The sequence below is a fragment of the Camelus bactrianus genome, chromosome X (genome assembly GCF_048773025.1).
Source record: "Camelus bactrianus isolate YW-2024 breed Bactrian camel chromosome X, ASM4877302v1, whole genome shotgun sequence".
Classification (NCBI taxonomy): Eukaryota; Metazoa; Chordata; class Mammalia; order Artiodactyla; family Camelidae; genus Camelus; species Camelus bactrianus.
Window position 1 is genome coordinate 83,384,666 of NC_133575.1, and position 24,059 is coordinate 83,408,724.

General features: G+C 42.0%; 1 protein-coding gene and 1 long non-coding RNA gene across 3 annotated transcripts; one reads left to right on the top strand and one right to left on the bottom strand.

Annotated features, from left to right (window-relative positions):
• Positions 1–1,048: 1,048 nt before the first annotated feature.
• Positions 1,049–4,044, bottom strand: LOC141576300 (uncharacterized). The gene is made up of 2 exons (XR_012504641.1): positions 3,929–4,044; positions 1,049–3,250 (listed from the first exon to the last, which is right to left on the bottom strand). It is a non-coding gene; the product is annotated as an uncharacterized LOC141576300 (long non-coding RNA).
• Positions 4,045–4,165: 121 nt separating this feature from the next.
• IRS4 (insulin receptor substrate 4) lies at positions 4,166–20,448 on the top strand. Of its 2 annotated transcripts, XM_074359166.1 has the most exons (3): positions 4,166–7,977; positions 14,870–14,956; positions 17,867–20,448. In XM_074359166.1, exons 1-2 carry the CDS (start codon positions 4,176–4,178, stop codon positions 14,923–14,925), a joined length of 3,858 nt encoding a protein of 1,285 aa, XP_074215267.1. In that variant the 5' UTR covers positions 4,166–4,175; the 3' UTR covers positions 14,926–14,956; positions 17,867–20,448. The 2 variants fall into 2 exon arrangements, with proteins under 2 accessions (XP_074215267.1, XP_074215268.1); XM_074359167.1 differs by lacking the exon at positions 14,870–14,956 and having other exon boundaries at positions 17,867–18,000.
• Positions 20,449–24,059: the final 3,611 nt, after the last annotated feature.

A 24,059-nucleotide genomic window follows, 5' to 3' on the forward strand; every position in this document is an offset into this window, starting at 1 on the left:
AGCTAAACTGATAAACAAATGAGAAATATTGTAGGTTTTATTGCTTCTTGTCTTTTCTTTTTTAATCTGTGTTTGAGATTGATTCAGAGTCCAGACTTTATAGAAATTACAACTTCAGCTTTCTGAGGTAACTTGTCCTAAATATAAAAACAAAAAATGAAGAGACAGGAATCTACAAGCAAAGGACAGCAGAGCATTAAAAGCAACCATCTGGTGAGTTCAGGCCAAATACAAAGTCTCTACTTTTTGCCTGAACCATTTAGAGGTCTGTGCCACCCCTCTGCTTTATTTTGCCTATGGAAACCTGACCTAAACTAAACAACTATTCTATATCATTAAGTTGTCCAGGAAGATGAAAGTTTAAATATATGTCAGGCAAGCGGCAGCATCTGGTGCAATTCAGTAATGATCGTCTCCTCCAGAGAGCTTCAGTGTTGGAACAACTTTTACAACTGAGGGGATTTGGTTAAACTACGAAGAGAAAATAACATTCTTCTAGCCACACTTTCTCCCTGTTCACAAATACTAATATTTACCACATCCTCTCCCATCGCAGGAGACATACTAAGTAAAATCCCTCTGTGAATTATCTCACTATATCTCTAATTCCATTTTGTTGTAGTCAGATAATATACTTTGGGGTATTAATAATCTTTCATTGTAATCATTTAAAAATTATTTTCATGCTTGTTTTTTTTTTTAACACATTGATTAGCCCTAGGAATTTCCCTCTATAGTAGAGAATATGTCTTTACCAAGTACTGTTTAAGAGTGCTACGTAACATTTAACAAGCTCTCTTATAGTCTGTTGATAGGAGAACAAATTTAGTTCTCTCTTTAAAAGAGCAAATAAGCTTAAATATGAGTTCATTTAAAACATGGTTAGAACTGATCCTGGGGACATTTGTGTGTCAGTAGCTCCCTTCTAAACTGCACTCCAAACCTGATTGTGCCAAATTTACACATCTTTCAAAACACTAGAGAATCTAGTTTAAAGGTGATGTTTTTCATCAACAGAGTAGGAAAAAAACTTGCAACAAATACGACAAAGTTTTAATGTCTTTATTATGTAAACAAGTCACACATAGTAAGGAAAAAAACACTAAGAATAAAGTAGGTAAGGCAAAGGATATAAGACACTTCAGAAGATAATCTTTTGTCAGTAAATATATATTAATAAGTTTTTTTAAGCTCACAAGTAAAAACATGCAAATTAAAAAACAGTGGCATGTTTCACCCATCTTTTCGGTGATTTTTTAAAATAACAGTGTACAATTCTGGCAATCACAGTGGTGACAGGGTAAAGTGATATAATATTTTTGAAAAATAACACATCAGATGTTCATATATTTTAACCCAGTAATTCCACTCCTTGCTTACTAACCCATGACAATAATTCTAAACATTTTTAAAAAGCTATAGGTTCAAGATGTTCATTGCAGCATTATTTATAATATTGAAAAAAATGAAAACTACCTAAATACCTCAGAGCAGAGGGATGATTAAGTACATTAATACACAACTGCCTAGACTATTTTCCTGGGTTTTCAATGATGTTTAGGTTGATCCATAATAACATGGACCAATGTTATCACGTAATATTAAGTGAAGAGAACAAGATACACTATTATATACACGGTAAGCCTACCACTCTAGGAAAAGATTCTATAAAGACATGAAGATTTTAAAATCTATTATTCTCAGTATTTTCCAAGTTATATTTAACATGCAGTTTAATGTTTTTCAATACATTTTAAAATGTCACATTTTTATTCAAAGCACTTTCAAATGCATTGCCTTGTTTACAAAACAGTTCTAGCTAGAGTAAAACTCGGTGCTTGGAAAGCCTTATGAAATATTTTAATACCTATCATAAAAATCTCAAATTATTTTATCCATTACCATTTTGATTATCAGTGGAAGGAATCTTCTTTATCTGTGACTAGGCAGCTGAAACATGTGGGGAGCAGCTCTAGTCCTGGCTCTGTCAGCATCCACACTTGTTCTATCTCTAGCCTCTTTCAGAAATCACGGCTGCTCCTAGCACCTGTGAATATACTGTGCTTATAAACCAGTGGCAGCAGAGGGAATGATAACGACTGTTTCTAATATTTTGGAGAGAACCAAAACCAATTTCTTTTTTTCCAAAATGGGAGCACCCAAAAGGAGCCATTCCTCCAAATGTGTTTATTCTGTTTCTAACAGAGAACAAATTCTTACGAGGGCAGGGATGAAGGTTATTTTTATGATGTATACACTGCCTAGTTTACTGTTCGATTTTATAAATAATACGCTCTGCAGCATCTACCAAAGGGCAAAGGTGAACCGGCATTGCATTCTTTCAGAAATACCAAGTCTCCCTCCCCCTACCCCAACCCAAATCCCTCTTTGCAGTTGTGGTCACTCCTTTGACATTATAATGTAACATCGACCCATCTCTACAGTTAGGAAGCTGAAATCCTAGTAAAAGACAAACTGAGAGAAAGAGGGAGGGACGGAGGGAGGGAGACGGAGGGAGGGAAGGAGGGAAAAAGAGGGAGGGAAGCAGGGAGAGAGGGAGAGAGAGAGAAATTAAGAAACACCTCAGGAGGCTGCACTTACACTCCAGCTGTTTTTCCAGAAACAGGGGAGGCAGTGGTTCTTATTTTTGTGGTGTCAAGTTGTAGACTGTAATTCAGCAGAAATCTTTTCTTGACGCGAGAGATACGAAAGATATTCTAGGCTATGTGTTCAATATGATCCTTTGTTCTAAGTATGGGCTTTTCTTTTTCTAAAGTTTTTCGGTTTCGATCAAGGAAAGGGAAACAATATTATTTTGAAATTCTCTTAAACGCTTCTTTAAAACCATCTCCCATGGGAAAAATATCACGACAGCTTAACACTGATATATTTCAGTAAAAATCGAGTCCGATTTTTTTTCAACATGGCTGCATACTTTATAGGCCCCCAAATTTGTGCGTTCGTAGTCATCATTAATCAAATGGCCAGAAACAGCATCTTCAGCCAACCTGAGTTTCGTGGGCTAAAAATGCGCTCTGACGAAAGATGATGTTCATTTTGAAGGCATAGCTGTTATGTGTATGCCTTAGACTCGCGGGCTTTTGTCAGGGCTGGAGCGGGCTCGGGAGTGCCTGCAGCGCGATGGGCGGCAGGTCTGAGGGCCCTGGTCGTTAACACGTTTCCAGGGGGTGCCCACACTTTCCCCAGAGACTCTCAGCTCGAGGTGCGCGGCAGGAGTCAGTGAACCAGACTGTGACAGAAATAGAGAAATTATGTGAGGGACGGGAAGAAAAAGAGAGGGTGCCCGGCTCAGTGCCCTGGTCACCGTGGCTCGGGGATTTGCACTAGTTTATCACTACCATTAACAGCTGCTTGCAGAGGGTTGTTTACCGCCCGAACGCGCGACGACCAGACAGCGGAGCCCACTCCAGGGCCCACGCCACGCCTCCTTGCCCCTCAGCTCCCCTCCTGCCCCCCAAACTAATTACTTCTGGGCCCGCCTTGCTGCCGGACACTCCCATTGGCTCCCACCCCATCCAATGAGAACCTCGCAACAGTTTCACCTGGCTCCCGCTTCCCAAATAAACAAACAAACCGTCCCGCGACCGTGCCAGCTCTCCTCCTCAGCGCCGCCCGAGACGGTTGCGCTCCGCCCCCTCCGCCACCTCTCGCCCCCTCTAGCCAATCGAGCCCTGGCTGTGGTGCCCCCTCCCGGCCCCGAACACAGGCCGCTCTCCCCTCCTCCCCCCTCGAACTTCTCCCGCCCGCTCGTGCCTCCGTGTACTCTTTAGGACCAGCGTGGCCCCAGAGCCCCGCCTCCTCTCGTTGGTCCTCCCAAGGCCCACAAGCCGAGAGATTCACCAAGAAGGTCTAGGCCGGGTTGGAGGTGGCCCCGCCTCTCGGGCCCGCCGCCCCCTCCCTTACGCACCTCTACTGGCGGTGGCTCGCGCCCCTCCACTGCACTGGTAGCAGGAGCTGCAGCGGCCGCCGCGTGAGGCAGCGGTCACGTGTTGTTTTGCCCGCCGCCGCGCGCTTGGAGTGGAGTGGGCGGGGGCGCGAGCCAAGGCGGGAGGGGGCTGGGGCGGGCGGACGAGGGTAGACAGCCTCTTCCCCCAATCCTCCCTTCCCCGAGCCCCCCCTCCTCCTTGCTCACCTTAAAACCATCGTGCATCACCATGGCGAGTTGCTCCTTCGCTCGCGACCAGGCGACAAGGAGGCTGAGAGCGGCAGCAGCGGCAACGGCGGCAGCTCTAGCTGCGGTGGCGACCACCCCACTTCTTTCCTCGGGAACCCCGACCGCACTCATTGGGTCCGGGTCGTCTTGTCCGGGAGCCATGTGGCTCTCCACGGCCACTGGCTCCCGGTCAGACTCCGAGTCCGATGAGGAGGACCTCCCCGTCGGGGACGAAGTCTGCAAACGCGGCTACCTGCGGAAGCAGAAGCATGGGCACAGGCGCTACTTCGTGCTCAAACTCGAGACCGCCGACGCCCCAGCTCGGCTGGAATACTACGAAAATGCCAGGAAGTTCCGGCACAGTGTCCGCGCCGCGGCGGCTGCAGCGGCGGCGGCCGCCTCTGGCGCCGCGGTCCCCGCGCTCATCCCACCGCGGCGCGTGATTACCCTGTACCAGTGCTTCTCTGTGAGCCAGCGGGCCGACGCAAGGTACCGACACCTCATCGCTCTTTTCACCCAGGACGAGTACTTCGCTATGGTGGCCGAGAACGAGTCGGAGCAAGAGAGCTGGTACTTGCTGCTCAGCCGCCTCATCCTCGAGAGCAAGCGCCGCCGCTGCGGCACGCCCGGCGCGCAGCCGGATGGAGAACCGGCGGCGCTGGCGGCTGCAGCGGCGGCGGAGCCACCCTTCTACAAAGATGTGTGGCAGGTAATAGTCAAACCCAGGGGGCTGGGGCACAGGAAAGAGCTGAGCGGCGTGTTCCGGCTATGTCTTACCGACGAGGAGGTTGTGTTTGTGAGGCTAAATACCGAAGTGGCCAGCGTGGTCGTCCAGCTCCTGAGCATCCGTCGCTGCGGGCACTCGGAGCAGTATTTCTTCTTGGAAGTCGGCAGGTCCACCGTCATCGGCCCAGGAGAGCTCTGGATGCAGGTCGATGACTGTGTGGTGGCCCAAAACATGCACGAGCTATTTTTGGAGAAGATGAGAGCCTTGTGTGCAGACGAATACAGAGCCCGCTGCCGCAGCTACAGCATCAGCATCGGCGCCCACCTGTTAACCCTGCTGTCCGCTAGGAGGCACCTGGACATGCTGCCGCTGGAACCCAGCGGCTGGCTCAGAAGGTCCCGCTTTGAGCAGTTTTGCCACCTCAGAGCCATCGGTGACGGGGAAGACGAGATGCTCCTCACCAGGCGCTGCATAACACCCAGTGAGCCTGTGCCCCCTTCCAGGCGAGGAAGACTGCACCTGCCCAGAACGCGCAGGTCCAGGAGAGCAATTTCAGTGCCAGCTGGCTTTTTTCGGCGCTTAGCACCCAGCCCTGTGCGTGCCCCGCACCCAGAAGCCCCCAACGAGGGAACTTGCCTGTCTTCTGAAGCATCTGGTTCCGGCTCTGGCAACTCTGGGGAAGAAGGCAGTCCTCAGGGCAAAGAGGATCAGGAAGGAAACAGAGGCGACTATATGCCCATGAACAACTGGGGCTCAGGAAATGGCCGAGGCTCAGGAGGTGGACAGGGTTCGAGTGGCCAAGGCTCCAGTAGCCAGAGCTCAGGAGGAAACCAGTGCTCAGGCAGGGGGCACGGCTCTGGAAGTGGCCAGGGCTCAAGTGGCAGCCAGGGCTCAAGTGGCCAGGGATCCAGGGGCCAAGGTGCAGGAGGAAACCAGTGCTCAGGAGATGGCCAGGGTACCACCGGTGGGCACGGCTCAGGCAGTGGTCAGGGAGCTGGAGGTGGACACGGCTCAGGCCGTGGCCAGGGGCCTGGAGATGGTCATGGCTCAGGTGGTGGCAAGAACTCTGGTGGGGGCAAAGGCTCAGGAAGTGGCAAAGGCTCGGATGGCGATGGTGAACGTGGGAAATCTCTGAAGAAAAGATCCTACTTTGGCAAATTAACTCAGAGCAAGCAACAGCAAATGCCACCACCTCTACCACCTCCCCCTCCACCCCCGCCAGTTGCAGCAACTGGTGGGAAAGGGAAGTCTGGAGGAAGGTTCCGACTTTATTTCTGTGCCGACAGAGGAGCCACAAAAGAACGCAAAGAAGCCAAAGAAGTTAAAGACACAGAGACCCCAGAAGGTGCAGCTCGGGGTCCTTACAGAGCCAGAGCTTTTGATGAAGATGAGGATGACCCATATGTGCCAATGAGGCCAGGGGTGGCTGCCCCTCTCGCAAGCTCCAGTGATTATATGCCAATGGCTCCTCAAAATGTCTCTTCTTCGAAAAAGCGCCACTCTCGATCACCTTTTGAAGATTCGAGGGGTTACATGATGATGTTTCCCAGAGTGAGCCCACCACCTGCCCCAAGCCCTCCAAAAGTCCCTGATCCTGATAAAGAGGATGACTCAAAGGACAATGACAGTGACAGTGACTACATGTTTATGGCTCCTGGAGCTGGTGCAATTCCAAAAAACCCCAGAAGTCCCCAGGGAGGCTCTTCCTCCAAAAGTTGGAGCTCCTACTTCTCTCTGCCAAATCCTTTTCGGAGCTCCCCGCTGGGACGGAGTGACCACAGTGAGTATGTACCAATGTTACCTGGAAAATTCCTGGGGAAGGGCCTTGACAAAGAAGCCTCATCTACCGGTGGCCCCGAAGATGTAGCTTCAAAGCCTTCAGTTGCGGGGTCATTCTCAAAGCCTAGAGACGGAGGATCACCTTCAAAGCCTTCAGGTGATGGGCCCCCCAAGAACAAGGCTAAGAGACCTAACCGACTTTCTTTTATTACAAAAGGAAATAAAATCAAGCCAAAACCACAAAAGCCCACACATGAGCAGAAAGAAGTTGACAGTGCTAGCGACTACGTCAACATTGACTTCCCCAAGAGAGACAGGAATACGCCAGCTCCTCGTATTCAAAGACTGCCAGATTTGTGGGGCATAATTGCCGACCCCAGACAGTTCGCCTTTTCTAATTACGTGAATGTGAAGTTCGGAGTGCCATTTCCAAATCCAGCAAACGACCTCTCAGATCTTTTAAGAGCTATTCCAGGTGCCAACCCCTTCTCTCTGGACGGTGCTAGGTGGCCACTTCCGCCTCTTCCTCCCAGTGCTACAGGTAATGATGCTAATGAGGAAGAAGGTGACTACATTGAAGTGATTTTCAACCCAGCGATGACACCAGCCGTGCCTTTTGCTGACAGTGCCATTCGCTACGATGCTGAAACAGGTCGAATCTACGTGGTCGACCCATTTTCGGAGTGCTGTATGGACATTTCTCTCTCCCCTAGCCGCTGCTCGGAGCCACCACCTGTAGCTAGGCTGCTGTTGGAAGGACAGCTAGAGAGAAGACGCCCTCAAAGCCGCTCGCAAAGTTTCTCTGCATCCGCCAGAGCCGCTGTCTCGGCTTTCCCAACCGACAACCTGGAGAGAGATCTCTCCGCCTCCTTCGCATCGGCGGCGACCGCCGCGCCAGCCTTACCCGTGGGCCGGGCTTTAGCCGCCGCCTCCGCCCTCGTCGCGGCCCCGGGCATCGGCGCAGCGGCTGCGGGCTTGGAGGCCGCTGCTGGATTTGACTCCGCCTCTGCCCGCTGGTTCCAACCTGTTGCGAATGCTGCGGGTGCCGAAGCGGTAAGGGGGCCCCGAGACGCTGCGGGTGGCTCGAACCCTAGAGCCCCAAACCCATCGGCAGACTCTGCCGGAGGTGAGAATGGGGCCGGCGGGGCTGCCGCTGCAGCTGCCGCTCCCCCTCCATCGCCTGGCCGCGGCCGGGTGCGGAGCCCCCTAGAGCGAGACGATTCTGACAACGACGACAAGTACGTGAGGATGGACTTTGCCAGACCTGACAACAAGAAGTTCGACTCTCCCCAAAGAGGTTGGTAATTTTAGAATTCATTTCCCCAAAGTTAATAGTTGTTGCTTAATGAATCGATACACTACTCTGTCTACAGTGTTAGGAAAAGATGAGTTACTATTTCATTCACCGGTGCTTATTTAGCATGGAAAGTAGAATTCAGTTTTAATTATCCATGCAATACCTTGTGATCTTTACAAAAACTTAACTTCTCATCTAAGTTTCTGTATCTAGAAAGAACCGATTATCAATTAAACATTGATTCTGCATTTTAGGAGTAGTTAAAACTTACAGATCTGTAGCATGTGGATGCTTTCAAATATCCTTCCCTAACGCGTAATGCTTTATGCAAACAGGACGTCGTAAACTGAATCCCATCAACTCATTTTCAAATCAACAAGTTAAAGCGGCTTTTCTACAAATGCACATATTTAATGATAGGAAAATTAATAAGAGCGTCGAATATTAAGCAATAACAGTCAACTGTTAACATTTGGGGGAGGATGACATTCTCCTCTGAAAGTTACTTTTTAAAAAGCAGTCATTGTTATGCTGGTTTGCTGTGATTCACCAAGGTTAAACCTCAATTGTTAGCTGGAATGTCTGCAGGGAACAAAACGTAAATAATCCAAAACAACAGGTGATTAAAAGAAGAGGGTATTTGGCTCTGGAATGTGTTTTTTTGTGTTGATTTGTTTTGTTTTTACACAGGATGAATAGCCAGGAACCTTGAGCATTTCTTTTCTATGTCACTAATAGTGACAGGCAAGTTCACCTTTGCTGTGCCTCATTTTCTTCATAACTCCCCCCAAACAGGGTATGGTGACAACATGCTAATGAGTATGAATATTGCTTGAAAGGTTTAAAAAGCATTTAAAACATTCTAATTGCTGCGTCTTCTGGGCAATCCAGTAAAGCAATATAATAAGGCCGGAGGAAGACCTGACCCCAGGGGCAGCCTACCCTGGAACATTGCAAGCTTTTTTAAAGGGTTACTTTTTCAAAGGAAGAAATAAGAAAGAATAGAATCTGTCAGACTTGAAAATAAGACTTCAAGTAAATCTACTGTGTACATTGTGCAGTGTTGTTACCAATGTGTCTGGAGACATTCTCAAGAAATGATTTTGGAAGATGATGTCTCCATAGTCTCGACTGCCTTCCCTCTTTACCAGAATGTCCTTCTTTTCCAGTGAAGAGGAGGGATGGACCCCAGCAGTTTTCATTCCAGTAGTCAGTTTAGTGAAGATTTTTGCTTTGCTTGCTGTGTGGAATGCTTTTGTGATTGGATCTCTGCCCACTGTGCTCGATCAGGCAGAACAAGTCGGGGACTGATCACAACAGTCACCTAACAAGCTCCCTATTTAGTGCAGGTGTAGTCCCCCTCCCCTCTCTCCCCCTGCTTTAGAAAACTTGCCATACAAAAACTCACGTCTGCAGCACGGACACATTAAAGAGTGATCATTAAAACGACAAAAGGATGCTTTGGCTTGCAGATCTCCTTTAAATTGTGAGCTCCCCCCCCAACCCGCGCGCGCGCGCGCGCGCGCGCACACACACACACACGTGCGCGTGCACACACACACACACAGGATCACCACTACTACCAGTACTATGCATTTAAAATATATAATTCTTTTTCCAAGGATTTAATTCATAACCAGCTTTTCAAGAACAGCTCTATTTTTTATTCTGTAAAGCACACCTGGAAATTGGCCTTAAACTATTGTTTGAGTCTAACTGCTGAAGACCCCATTTATGATACTAATGTAAGTGTTCATTGCTGTCTGTGTCACTGCAGTACTTTGGAAAGGGCCAGTGTTCATAGAGGTTTGTCTACACTTTCCACTACTCTGCTTAAGCAAAGATTAAAATTAGTGAAAATTCCTTTGTTCCTTAAAAAAAGAAAAACACCCTGGCTTCCCAAAGATTATCTAGATCCTCAAATAATTATCACTATTTTAGCATAAGTTACTGATTTATAAATAACTTCAAATAACTTTATAGCTATGTTTGAGGTTTAATGTTCCCTAAACGCATTGTTCACTGAGCAAGTGCCTAACTTTATTGAGTACCTATAGCAAGGAGGCTGTATCTCACAGGGAGGTTGGTGCTTAGGTTGAAACAAGAGAGTGAATGTGGAAGCACTTTGGACCTTTACAGCACTTTACAAATAGAAAATATTTTTATTTTGTCGTTGGATTAACAAGCACTGCAGATTCAACAGTTTGAACAGATGATTTAGTTTCTTGCAAAAATGATTGAGACCAAGAGTGATTAAGACACATAATTTGCTGAGATGTATAAAAGGAAGGATATACAGAAGGAACTCATTGAAGGAAATGTCTTTTGCTACCATTTTCATGTAAATTGATATGGTACAATGTTGCCTGTGAAGTGTTAAGAACAGGCTGGATAATTTTGAGCATTTTGGGGCTATGGAAACATTTTCACCCATTTCTGATCTCCCTTCACCTTCCTATCTAACATGAAAAAAAGAGATCATGTCAGAAAACAATAAATCTGCTTTGACAAAAGAACAAAGGCACAGTCTTTATTAGGAGTTATGTATCCCCCAGGGTAATTTTAATTTATGGCAAATGCTTAGAACAGTGCCTGGCACGGAGTAAGTGTTGTACCTGATTTGTTACACAACTATTATTATTGTTGTTACTGTTATCATTTTTATTACCTTTAGAAACACAAAGCAAAATTAAAATTCTGTGTCCCCCGATCCCACTTTTCGGTTAGTCACTACTTTCCTTTAAAATGGTTTACATGCTTGTCCAGTGTTGGCCTCTTTATGATTGGGGTCTGTTTGTAACTTAAGTCAAATGAAGCGAGACTGTAGGCATCGAGATAACGTTTTTCATATAACCTGAAATTAGTATATAATCTCATTCACCTACAGTCACATTGCATCTAATACTTTAAAGCCATTTGTTCAAGGGAATTAGAAAGAAGCTCTCAGAAATATAACCTGGACTTGACTCTTAAAAATGAAATAATTTTAAAAGTGTGAAGTCTTAGGATTTCCAACACATGAGTTATAAATATTAGCATTTAGGAGGAGAATGCAATTTCCCATATGGTTTAGTCTCACTCTTGACCCACGAGTGCATTTTTGTCTCTTTTACTGCTGTATCTGATGTAAATTTTATAGTTTAAAGGGAGTTAAGGTTAAAAATTCACTGATTTTTCCATTTCAGAGATGGGAACATAAGATCAGCTCTAGGAGGAGTGAGAGAATTGGCCAGCCAAATTAGTAATGTTATAATAGCACTTGGTATTAAAAAGCAGAAAAAAATCTGTAGTAATTACCTTTTGAAATTTTAGACACTGTTATTAACATGAAGGAGGTATAAGCTTCTTTTCAGTGCACTACTGCCAAATCCTCTTGCTATAAATTCTAGGTGCCGAGAGCAAATTTTTTTTTGCTGTATTGGACTTATTTTTTATAAATTACTAGAATAAAATCTCCATATAGTAGAGATTTCTCAGTCACCATTGATGGGTCACTTATTTTAGGCAACATTCATCCCCACCCACACACAAAAAACTGGACAGTCATTTGAAGTAGAGGTGTTTGATCTATAATAATTAAAGAAGACTTCATTCAATTAAAATTAACTAAAGTTATTGGCAGTCATTATTCATTTGTATTCACTCTATTTTAAGAGTGATGCTTCTAGGATAAAAATTGTGGCCACTAGCAAAATATCTCCTTTAAACAAGGACTAGGACTTTAATTGAACACAGCAGAGTATCACACATGCATAAAAACTCAAACAAGATACCTTACTTTCTTTTCCTCTCCCTAATTGCCAAACATGAACCAAAATACTTCAGAGTCATTGGCAGGGAGCTGCTTTGGGAACAAATTTGGGCTTCTTAGAGTGACCCCCAAATTTTCATGATGGAATACATAAGGGTAACCAGTATAGGGAAAAACAAGGAATATTGTGTGTGATTATAAGGTATTGCTGTTAACTTGTCAACTTACTGATTGAGGAAATGCTTTACAGCTGCATATTGCCTTATAATTTGCAAAGCACATTTACATTCATTATTTTACTGGGGGATGGTAGGTACTGGAACTGAAGCCGGTGTTAAGGATTTTCTCATGGTCAAAGAGGTAAGTGGTCGAGTTAAAAAATCAAACCCATTCATCTGATTTCAAGCCCAGTGCTCCACCCAAAACACCACACTGCCCCTTCATCAGATGTTCAAAATCTGTTATTTTCCTATTGATGAAAGATTATGACACAGGCAAGGATTGGGAACATTTACAAGTTTTCTCAAAGTTGATAGTATCCAATTTTGTTGTAATTTACTTAATCAGAGTGTTAAAACTGTGAACCATCCGCCAGAGCTTGGGTAATGTTCATTACATTGAACTGTTTGCCATAGCTTTAGAATACAAGAATTCGACCTGTTCTGGAATTGAATGACACAAATAGCGTGTTTATCTATTTGGATCCCACGGAAGTGTTGAAAGGAATAAAAATGAAATGAGGGGGACATTCAGTAAACTTCCATTAATGGTCATTTCCTTAACTGAAGTTAGATATGTGTGATTTTCCTAATAATCCGTTGACATTTGTCACTTACAGCAAAAAGTCTTTTAATTTTATTTTTCCATATGTATAAAATCTGATACTCGAATCTGCACCATCATGTTGGGCAAAATGGGATAAAATGAGATAGGTGGAGGGAAAAGCGCTGTCGAAATAGATGCTCTTCATTTGTTTAAAAAGTAGATTTGCTTTTGGCAGTCAGGCAAGTAGCATTTTGAAGCCTTGAAAATCAAATCCTCTCCTTGGGACATAAAAATCCCTGTTTAAAATTAAATTCATTTTGTTTAGCACCTTTTTTTTTAATGCTTTAAGACTATGTAAAAATAGCTCAGACATTTTATTGGCAGTATTGGAAAAGAGCTTTTGTAAAATACTTAATTAAAGCCTGCAGTATGTTTTGTCTAAGAGGTGCTGTCAGGCTCTTAGATGGTGAGGATCATTTACTGGAAAACGCTGCTTGGTCCTGAGTAAGAAATGAGAGATGAAAAAGGCTACCTTTTATAATAATGAAATGAATACATTACAGCACACTCAGTTTTTACCACAGCTATTAGACTGCTCATTTTAAAGCTATTGATAAAATTGCCAAGATAACGCACTTACCATACGAAATTAAAATATATTCTCCAGCAATTCTGCATCGGTTATCAGTTGTGCAGCGACAGGTCTTCAATTTCCATCTTCTTTTGGAAATGGTAGGCTGTACTTGAGACACAGGAATTTGTAAAGATTTTTTTTTAATGTAGATATATGTCATCGTTTAGATTTGCCTTCTGTTAGAGGATGCCTTACAATTTCTGGCTGAGGGCTTAATTCCTTTTTGAATTAATGGAAAATATGTACTTAAATATTTATTTCATGAAAGGAGAAAGTTATTGCTATTTTCCCCCAGCTTCCTGACATCCTATTTCTTTCTTTCTTTCTTTCTTTCTTTTTTTTTTTTCTTTTGAAGTATAGTTGATTTACAATGTGTGTTAGTTTCTGGTGTATAGTGATTCAATTCTACATGTACATATATATATTCTTTTCCACATTCTTTTGGTTAGGGTTGCATTGGTTGCATTACGTCTTACCCTCACCGTGCCCTTTGCCAAACTTGCGTCTCTCATTTCAGGAAAACATGCCCTTTCCCAGCCTCTCTCTGGCCGTAAAGGTGAGGGCCACTCTGGGAGGCCCGCAGGGCCCATGGGGGGCTTACTTCCCCAGACGATGCTCGCCCTGTTCACCGCCTGCTCGCAGGGACAGGCTTCCTTGCAGCACTGCTTGTTCTGCAGGTCCTGGGCTGTGCTGCCTGCTCTACTGTCACTGGTTGGCACGGAGGCAGCTGGGCCGGTGTTTAAAGCTGTTTTCATGGTTGGATTGACCACAATATGTTTGATGCTAGCCAGACCTTCTGGATTTACCGAATATCCAGTTCCCCATAAATTGCTGTCACTTTAGCTAGTTTTCACGATTTATAGAATTTCCCTCTCTATGATTACTCATTTTCTACCGTAGAGTGGACACTTACAGAGAGACTATCAATGAAGTCGGTCTCTAAATTCATCTGGAAAATTATTCACATGGGCACCCACAGTCCCCTTGAAAATCTGACCAAGAAATGTGATTTTTTAAACTCCTGCTTTTTTGTACATTGTGTCTCCAGCCTTGAAGGCATATCAATACTGTCCTCACCCTCAGGATACCGCCCCCTCCAACACACACAGCCACGAAGGACTCCTTATTGTGGCTGCAGCTCTTACCATAGTTTCTATTGCTACCCTGCCCCGAGTTATTCCAGCTCCTTGACCTTAGGGGCCACTATTCTTATTGCCATGGCTAGAAGAGACCTTTGCCAGGAGTCTCACGTTGAAACTTCAAAGACATCTCCCCATGGAAATGATGTTAATAGTGACCACTGGGTGCAGTCAAAACAGTTCTCTCAGCTCAGGAACTGCGTAGGTTTAGTCTAGGCATGTGTAGATGAACCTACGAACCTATCCAATCCACCATGTATTTATAACATTGTTTCTGTAGGATAATTTATTCTGAGTTTCAGCTAAACAGTGAGCCTTGGAATATGTCTCTTTTGTAAATTGGAGACTGCCTATATTAGAATTCTAGTAACTGGCATTCTTTAAGTCGGCAGTAACTAGGCAGCAGAGTGAAGTGGCCCAAGTGTCTGTTGGGAGGTAGTGGACAAGCTGACCTGGGACGAAAATCCTGTCTCTGTACCCAGATAATCAGGACTGCAGTGAACCCGCATAAGTGGTGCCGGGCAGCGCAGGGCAGGTGTGAAACAATTGAGCTGACTTTTGAGGAGTTGGAGGTTTACAAGTGTCATCCATTTCCCTTAACAGATTTTTTGAGCATTCCGTCACAAAACCGTTGCCGCCATGAGGAGAAGCATATTTGATCTTCTCATCTGTGAAGGAGACAGTAGTCTGGTATGATTGGTGTTGTAAGGCTAGCAGCAAGTATTGCTAGTTTTCACCCTTGAGGGACAGCACTTAGATTTTTGTCAAGCTCTAGAGAGTCATCTTCCTATAATAGATTTCTAGGGCACAGAAAGGTGTGGTGATCTGTTCTCATTGGAAAAAAAGAAAACTATATATAAGCCAGAGGTGATGCTAAGCTAAATCATATAACTATATCATTATACATTCATCTTTAGGGTATAGGCTTTCATTTTTCTTCATTCCCTTTCATTCGTCCTCAATGCTTTACTTGTCGGGCCCGGCTTGTTCGTGATCACCAGTCTAGATAGCATGTTGACTAATAAATGGAATGAAAAATTTTCAAAAAAATTTAAAAACAATTTTTTTTGAGTTCTAGGAAGATTGGAGTTAAAAAGTTAAGTAAGGCCATGAGACTGGGGAGAGTGGAAAGAGAATGAGAGAATAACTGGATAGTTACAGTCCGGGCTTCTCTGGGAAGGGGAACCATTGCCATGTTGGACTCCACACTGTAAGAGAGGCAGGTTGAGGATTCACATAAAGAGACCTGGGATGTCCTGAAGGACTGGACTTCCCAGCTCGCCCTACAAATTTCCAGGGATATTGAAGTCATGTAGGCTTTATTTGTATATTAAAGATTAATGGTTAGGTTTAGGTTCTATTATACAAATAGAAACAGAAAAGTTTACTGTGTTTGTTCTTGAGAAGAAAATGATGCCTGCCGGATTTGAGGGGCAGGGGTAGGAAAATGTTTTGACCCATCAGAATCTATTGAGGTTTTCTCCCTTAGAGAGAAAAATTAACTTGAAGATTATACCGCTCCTTAAAAGGGGTGGAATTAACTTGTCATTACAAAGATCTCTGAGTAGTCAGAAAGTAAGAGGACCCAATAATGTAATTATTTATAACCGGTCAGTATCAAGTGGAAGTAATACATCAAAATCAAACCACATAATTGAAAGCATTGCCATATACCTTTCTGGTGATGGACTGATATCAAAGTGAACTGGAAACAGAACTAAGATATGATTGTCAGCCCTTTGATTCATTTTGCAGACAGTTTCTGATGGCGTTTTAATCTCGAATTGCTTTCCCTTGTCACCCAGCAAGCTCCTGGGTTATTTCCTATGCTGTTCTTTGGAATGTGCTCCAGGAATGTAAACTCATTTTAATATTGGCCTAAGTAAAACAGGATTACCAAGGTAAATCTGCGGCTCAGGTTCCCATAATGCATTTCAAAAGCAAATTAAATTATTTTGGGATTATCTTGTTTTCGATTGCATTATTGCTTTCTACTAGCATGGTTAATCAAGAGTTGACAAATATATTTGGTAAAGTAAACTTGAAATCACACCAGTATTTGCTAGGTTTTAGTGTGTTATCAAGCATTCACTCCCTGCTGCTGCGTAGGTGTTATAAGAAAGCAACTGAAATATGAAACAAATTTTAGTAGCCCATGTCATTCTTTAGAAAGTAGAGAAGAAAGAAAAACAACCCTAATAGCAACAAGTGCCCCGAATTTCAGGCTTAGTATAATGTTGATGGCATAGTTATATGGAGCTTAATTTGTATTTTCTAGGAAAAATACATACGATATACAGTATATTATAGAGGGTAGTAAGAATTCCCGTTTAAAGCTCATTCCGTGTACTACAGATTAACATATATTTATATTAAAATAAAATAGTAAACCAAATTTTATGTGATACCTTTCTAACCTTGAATTTCTGTTAAAAACCTCTAGCTGATAGCATTTTCAAAATTCGATGATGCTAGTCCAGTCTAATTTTGCAGGGGATAACTGAGTTGCTAGTATGTACTCTCAAGGTTAATGTGTTGCTATTACAGACACCTTTCGTCCTGTGTAAACTTGATAAATACATAGAATCTAAAATTTCCCACTGCTGACAGGAAAACGTCATATCTTTATTTATCTAAGGTGTTAATTTTTTTTAAACCTTTTAATGTGGTTGAACATCCTTATACAACGAATCGTGATGAATAACCACAAGTTCATGGGAGGGGAATGGAGGCCTTTGATGCTTCACCCAGATGCAAGCTGTTACATTTTAAAAACCTCTGATGAAAGAATGAATAGTTAAAATGTATGCTGCTGGTTTAATACAAGATCTTGTACTTGAAGCCTACTCTGGGGGATGCTCTCCTTGGATTCTCTGAGAGTGGCTGTAATGAAATAGGAGATTTGGTAGTTTGATGTGACCTGAAAGTACCACTCGCATCCCATAATCAATTTGCTGACCATTTATCCCCATCCCTTCTCCAGTCTAGCACCTTCTTCAATGTACCAGATACCCTTCCTCTGCCCCACTCCCGATTATGCACCCTCTCAATAAGCAGAAGGCCAAGAGAGTAATACCAGAACTTCTTTTTATTAGACAGATGGGGATTTCAAGCAAATCTCCTTTGCAGGTATGATTTTGCTCTTTTAGACATTTAGTGATTATGGCTATCACCAAGGCTGTGCTGAAATCCTTTGACTTGTGCCACGTAATTTGGCGAAGGCATAACCAAGCATGTAGGAGAAGAAAAAAATTCTCTTGGTCTGCCCAGTGCTGGGCTTACTTGCTGGCCCCACTGAGAGGAAGCAGAGCAGTGCATGCATGTTTACAACGCTGCTACCCCCCAGAAAAGTCAGATTGGCAGCCTGGGAGCAAAAGGAATAACTGCCCTTGAAGCTTTGCTGGGCTCATGCTGGTGTTTGTCATAGGCAGCCAGCATAGTTAGGCACCTCCATGCCAAGGCAGTCTCCTCACTATGGCTCTCAAAAACTACTAGTTCTATTTGTTGTTTTGTTTTAGAACAGGGTGGGGTTTGTGGGGGGGATCGCTTTACACTTTAATTCTGAAAGTAACTTTTATTGTCATCTTTTTTTCCCCCTAGAGTGATTACATTGCTACAAAAACACATTTTAGAAGAGAGGTGATGCTTATGGAATTTCATCTTTGTCTACTCCAGATCTGCCTAAAAGAAAAAGAATTCACAGGCTTCTGAATAGAAAGCAACCTGAATTTATAAAAGCCTACAAGTGGATGCTGGCAGTTGAATGATCCTAACACAGATCATTCACACAGCTGCCTTATGGATCCAGTGATTTGGAATTGAGAAATTCACACTGTATTTCGGTTTTGTTTTCTGGTTTCCCTCCTAGATCCGTCTCTTTGAAAGGAAACAAACACTATAAAAATAAGCATCTCATAACTCATTCCCTCTTTTAAAAAATGTTAATTACATATGTGTAAGTGTGGCCAATACCAATTTTACTCATGTATAATACTTAGATTTAGTCTTAAAGTTGAAAACCCTTGAAATAAAAGGAGAAAAAGAATGAGGTTATGTTCCTAAGAAGGTAGGTATGATCTGGAATCTTTTTTTTTCTGAACAGTACATACACACAGTGTTTCTTGATCAAGGAATTAAACATCAACTGGACTGATACCTTGATGTGACATTTCTAATATTTTAAAGGCGGGACCAAAGGGCAGATTATCTCAGTTTTGATCATTAACAAAACTGCAGCATCCTGTCCACATTAAATGTTACCTAAACTGCTATCTTGATTGAACATTTCCAACGTTTTAAAGGCAGAACTGAGGAACAGAGGATCTGTTTCTTCATATACATCACCATGATGTTCTGCTTGCAAATCAATTGAGCATTTCCAAAACCATTAATTTTTTTTTGAAACCTACATTTTCCCCCTAAAAGAAGCAACATTCTTCAAAAAGTCTCTTCACAAAGACCCTCTCTGCCTCTCTGGGCCTCCCCCTTTCACCCTCCATTCTTCCCCTCTTTCTGGCTCTTTCCTTGACACACACCCTCCCTCCTATGCCTAGGGCTCCTATAAAGAAATCAGTTTCCCATATTCCAGAAATTAGTGTGGACATATCAATCGATATTCTGATGAAAACTTAAGCCAAAAGGAACCTCTTACAAGGTCTCGTTTCCCTTTGAGTAATAAGACTATGTAAGATGTACCAAATTAAAAAAAAAAAAACAACCAAACAATCAGAGCAAGCTCCCCCCTCCCATTTTTGCTTGCCTCTGATGGAAACTGAATTAAGATTTTAGGAACCTGGACCTTTGAGAACAGGACACTAACAGGTGGTGATCACAAAGGATAGGTACAAAGGTCTTGAAGCTTGCTTAGAGCTTTGTTACGTGGTGGCACACAAATCACGACTTGTCGTGCCATCACTGGCAAACCTCATCATATCACAGATGGGTGTGCGTGTCTGTAGAAGTGTGTGAGTGCTAACGTGCGTGCGCATATTTGTGTGTATGCATACCTTTGTGTACCTGTGTACATGTGATTGTAGATGTACCTGTTGTGTGTAACTCTGTTTAAAAAAATTGCTTCGCATTTAACGTGCAACTTTGAAGTAGTGTACTATTTACCTAAAGTTTTTCACCACTCGGTTTTGACGTCTTTGAACGTGTACTTCTATCTTCGAGCAGGCTTATAGTACATGTGTTGCTACACTAACTTTTCTGAAGAACCGAGTTGACTTCTGTTATTTTTCCTTGCCTACCAACCAAAGGGATGGAGGGGCTCTTTTTTTTTTTTTTTTTTTTTTTGTCCCTTGTGAACGGTGCTGAGGAGAGGATGTGGCTGCAGTACCAGTCACTACTCCAGTTACTGGTCACTGCTAGGGGATCAGTTTCATCAGTTCCTTCAGACTCTTCTCTTTTTCCAATCTGATCAAATAATGCAGTGTGGCTTTTGTTCATTGTGGTAACAATGCAGTCTTCAGGCAGCCCTTTTTCCATCCTTCTGTCAGTCACCATTTTATTTTCCAGTAAGTTAAGTCATAATCGTTCAGAATTGTGGAAAGAGAAGATCATCCGGGGGAAAATGCTATATTGCTTTACTTGCATATTAGGTTCAGAGGCTGCCAGCAGACAGGGTACAGCACAGAGGTGACACTTGCTGAATAAATGAATGGGAAACCTCATACACAACAGTACAAATAGTAACAGGTACAAATAGTCACAGGTACAGCATAACAAATATGCAATCTTTTCACACTACTTCTTAGTTTACAGACACAACTAATTTATTCAGTATTGTGCTGGAAGAATCTTTTCAGAATATGTGTACCAACATATCACTGACCTTCCAGCTACCGGTTTATGCTGCTGTTAAGAAAAACCAATGATGGAACGATTTTTGTGTGTGTGTGATCTCTACATTTAATTTGGTATCAGACATAGTCACTTGGTCAGTAAAAACTAAAACTTTACAGTTCCAGCAGTTCATTACATTTGCTATTTCTGCTTCACAGATCTCCTTTGAGTTGCTCTGGCTTTGTCTTCCTTTGTAAATACTCTTATATTCTTTTTTCTTTGTAAACATCTCATTTGCAGTTTGGGGAGACAACCTTGCAACTCTGTATAGTGTTTATATATATATCTGACTTGCCTTTCCATAGAGCTACTCGCAATAAATGTGTTCATGAAAGTTATTTGTGTGGAGACTCATTTTTTTCTTAATAGAATTAGCCCTACTACTTCGTTACAAGTAGACTTTTCTGCTCAAAGCAGAATAACTGGAATAACTGAGGGTTTGGGTTACAGTTACTATGCCTAGAAACTTGAGGCTTTTCAACAGAGTTAATACATCAACTCTTGATTCTCTAAAAGTGGAGGTGATGCTAGTGTAGAACTTAACCTGAGTTTTCATGTCATCATGGAAATGTGTGAATCCTATGTAAAAAGCACTACTCAGTGAGGTTGAAGGTAATCAGTCACCGTTTTCTTTTGTCTCCTTCCCTTACCACTTAACTCTTGCCCTTTAAATGGCTCCATTTTCATTTACTTATTTTTAACCGCTGCAAAGGCAAATATGAGTACATGGAAAATACACCAATGAACATATACAGAATAGAAAACTTCTCTGTATTGATGTTTGATTGAATGTCAAGAATATATTAGCTATCAGAGAAAAGCAAATCAAAACTACAATGAGGTATCACTTCACACGGGTCAGAATGGCCATCATTTAAAAGTCTACAAATAATAAATGCAAGAGAAGGTGTGGAGAAAAAGGAACCCTCCTACAATATTGGTGGGAATGGAATTTGGTGCAGCCACTATGAAGGACAGTATGGAGATTCCTCAAAAAACTACGAATAGACTTACCGTATGATCTAGCAATCCCACTCCTGGGCATATATCTGGAGGGAACTCAATTGAAAAGACACCTGCACCCCAATGTTCATAGCAGCACTATTTACAATAGTCAAGACATGGAAACAACCTAAATGTCCATCGGCAGGTGACTAGATAAAGATGTTGTGGTATATATATATACACCTTTGTATATATATATATTACCCAGCCAAAAAAAGAATGAAATCCATTTGCAGAATCATGGATGGACCTAGAGATTATCACACTAAGTGAAGTAAGTCAGACAAATATCATATGATATCACTTATACATGGAATCTAAAAAATGATACAAATTGATTTATTTACAAAACAGAAAGGGACTCACAAACTTATGGTTACCAAAGGGGAAAGGGAGTGGGAAAAGATAAATTGGGAGTTCGGGGTTAGCAGATACTAACTACTATATATAAAATAGATAAATAACAAGGTCCTACTGTATAGCACAGGGAACTATATTCAATATCTTGTAATAACCTATAATGGAAAAGAATATGAAAAATATATACGTGCATAACTGAATAACTATGCTATATACCAGAAACTAACACAACATTGTAAGTCAACTATACTTCAATAAAAAAGTTTAGAAAGAATATATTAGCAAATTACATCATCAGCCTTATCAGAAACTGAAGATTTAAAGGGACACTAGACAAATAATTGCCTCCATGATTCTTTCCTTTACCAAATCACCCTTGTCACACAGAAGAGGAGTGAAATAAAACTTTGAGATCAATGTTTGTCCAAGGATCAATGGGGGGCAGGGGGAGGGATCTGTGGAGTCAGATGGGCCAGAGGGTAGGGAAGCCATTCCCACATCATGTACATAGGCCAAAAGCTACATTGATTGTATATTTGCAGACAGCTGAGTTCATTGTATAGCTTGACCTTAACCTGATGCACCTGAGAAGTCATATGTAAGGGACTATCACAGTGGGAAGGTATAATTAGGCTGCCTTTATGATTTGAAACTCCACAACAGAGATCATATTAAAATCTGTGTAATTAAGATGTGTATGTATATACATCTTAATTACACAGATTTTAATAACACATTTTATATTTATATCTATCCATATCTATATCTAATATCTATCTATCTTTCTATCTATATGAACCCTAATCCTCTCTTCAAGGGAGGCAATCTATATTCGTCAAGGCATAGCCCAAATATATTTTATTCACCCCAAACTGCCCCCCAAAGACAAATAGGCACATCTGCACTTATCAGTCTATATAATCATTGTATACCCATTTGGTGAATCACATCTTGATAGGACTTGAATTCCTGGAAAGGAAGCACAGTCAATGCGGCTGCTTTGACAGTCAGCAGAACTTGTTAGCCAGAAAGATCTACATTGAAGAGTTCACGAACAGAACTCCAGCTTCCCCACTCCCCTAATCGCATACACAGTAGCCACGTGCTCAGTATAGTACGTGAAGGGGTACTGGTTCTTTAAAGCATAAAACCTATTCAGAAGACTTGTCAGGTAAAACATGCCTAACTACACACTGTTAAGCACTTCCAGTGACTGCTTAGAAAAATATTACTAGGTTCTAATTGACCCGAAAGTGCATCTTGGAAATGCACCCAAAATGCTTTTTTAAATGTTTTGAAAACAAAACTGCCCAAAAGTAGAACCTGGAAAATGTGAATATGAAAATACGTGTGGGTAAACCAGATTAGGGCCCCTAATTTATAACATGTGCAAAAGAGAAATTATGCAAAATTAATGCACAGAATGAGTTGAATTGTATTCTGTTTTAGAAAAACCAATACATTTTCCCTCTAAGACATACATTTTAATGGATGCTGGTTTTCAGGAAGCTACCTTAAGTCCCAGTTTACTGCTTACGTGTACTTCAGAGATAAGAAATGCAACTGAGCTGTACAAAATGAGACAACTTCCCTCCTGTCTCTTGTGCGTGATAAATGCTAAAGCAATTAGGAATCATTGTTGCATGCTACATTGGAATTTTTCACTAACATCAGTGCTGTGCTATATAAATGGGGGAAACTTATTTAGAATAAAGTCCTGAGAATTTAGGAGGAGAGCACTGATTTAACTTAATATTAAACATTTAGGTCCACAGAACAGAAATAGAAACAATCCCCTACTTGACTTTTCTTATTTTTTCTGTTTCATTTTTTTTTGAGGTGTAATTGACATGTAACATTATATTAGTTTCAGGTGTACAATGTAATGATTCAACATTTGTATACACTGCAGAATGATCAGCACAATAAGTCTAGTTACCACCTGTCACCATACAAAGTAACAAAATTTTTTCTTGCAATAAGAACTTTTAAGATTTATTCTCTTAGCAACTTTCAAATATACACTACAATATTATTAATTATAGTCACTGTGCTGTACGTTACATCCCCATGATTTATTTATTCTATAATTGGAAGTTTTATCTCTTGACTCCTTTCACCCATTTCATTCATCCCCTAACCTTCTCACTGACAACCAACTTTCTGTTTTCCATGAGTTTTGTTTCATTTGTTCGTTTGTTTTGTTTTTTAGATTCCACATGTAAGTAAACTCATACAGTATTTGTCTGACTTATTTCACTTAGCATAGTGCCCTCAAGGTTCATCCATGTTGTTGAAAATGGCAAGATTTTATTCATTTTTATGGCTGAGTAGTATTCCATTGTATGTATATACCACACCTGCTTTATCCACCCATTGATGGACATTTAGGTTATTTTCATATCTTGGCTACTATAAATAATGCTGCAATGAACATGGGGTGCATACTATATCTTTTCAAATTAGTGTGGGTTTTTTGGGGATATATACACAAGAGTGGAATTGCTGGATCATATGGTAGTTTTATTTTTAATTTTTTGAGGAAACTCCATACTGTTTTCCACAGTGCCTGCACCAAGTTACA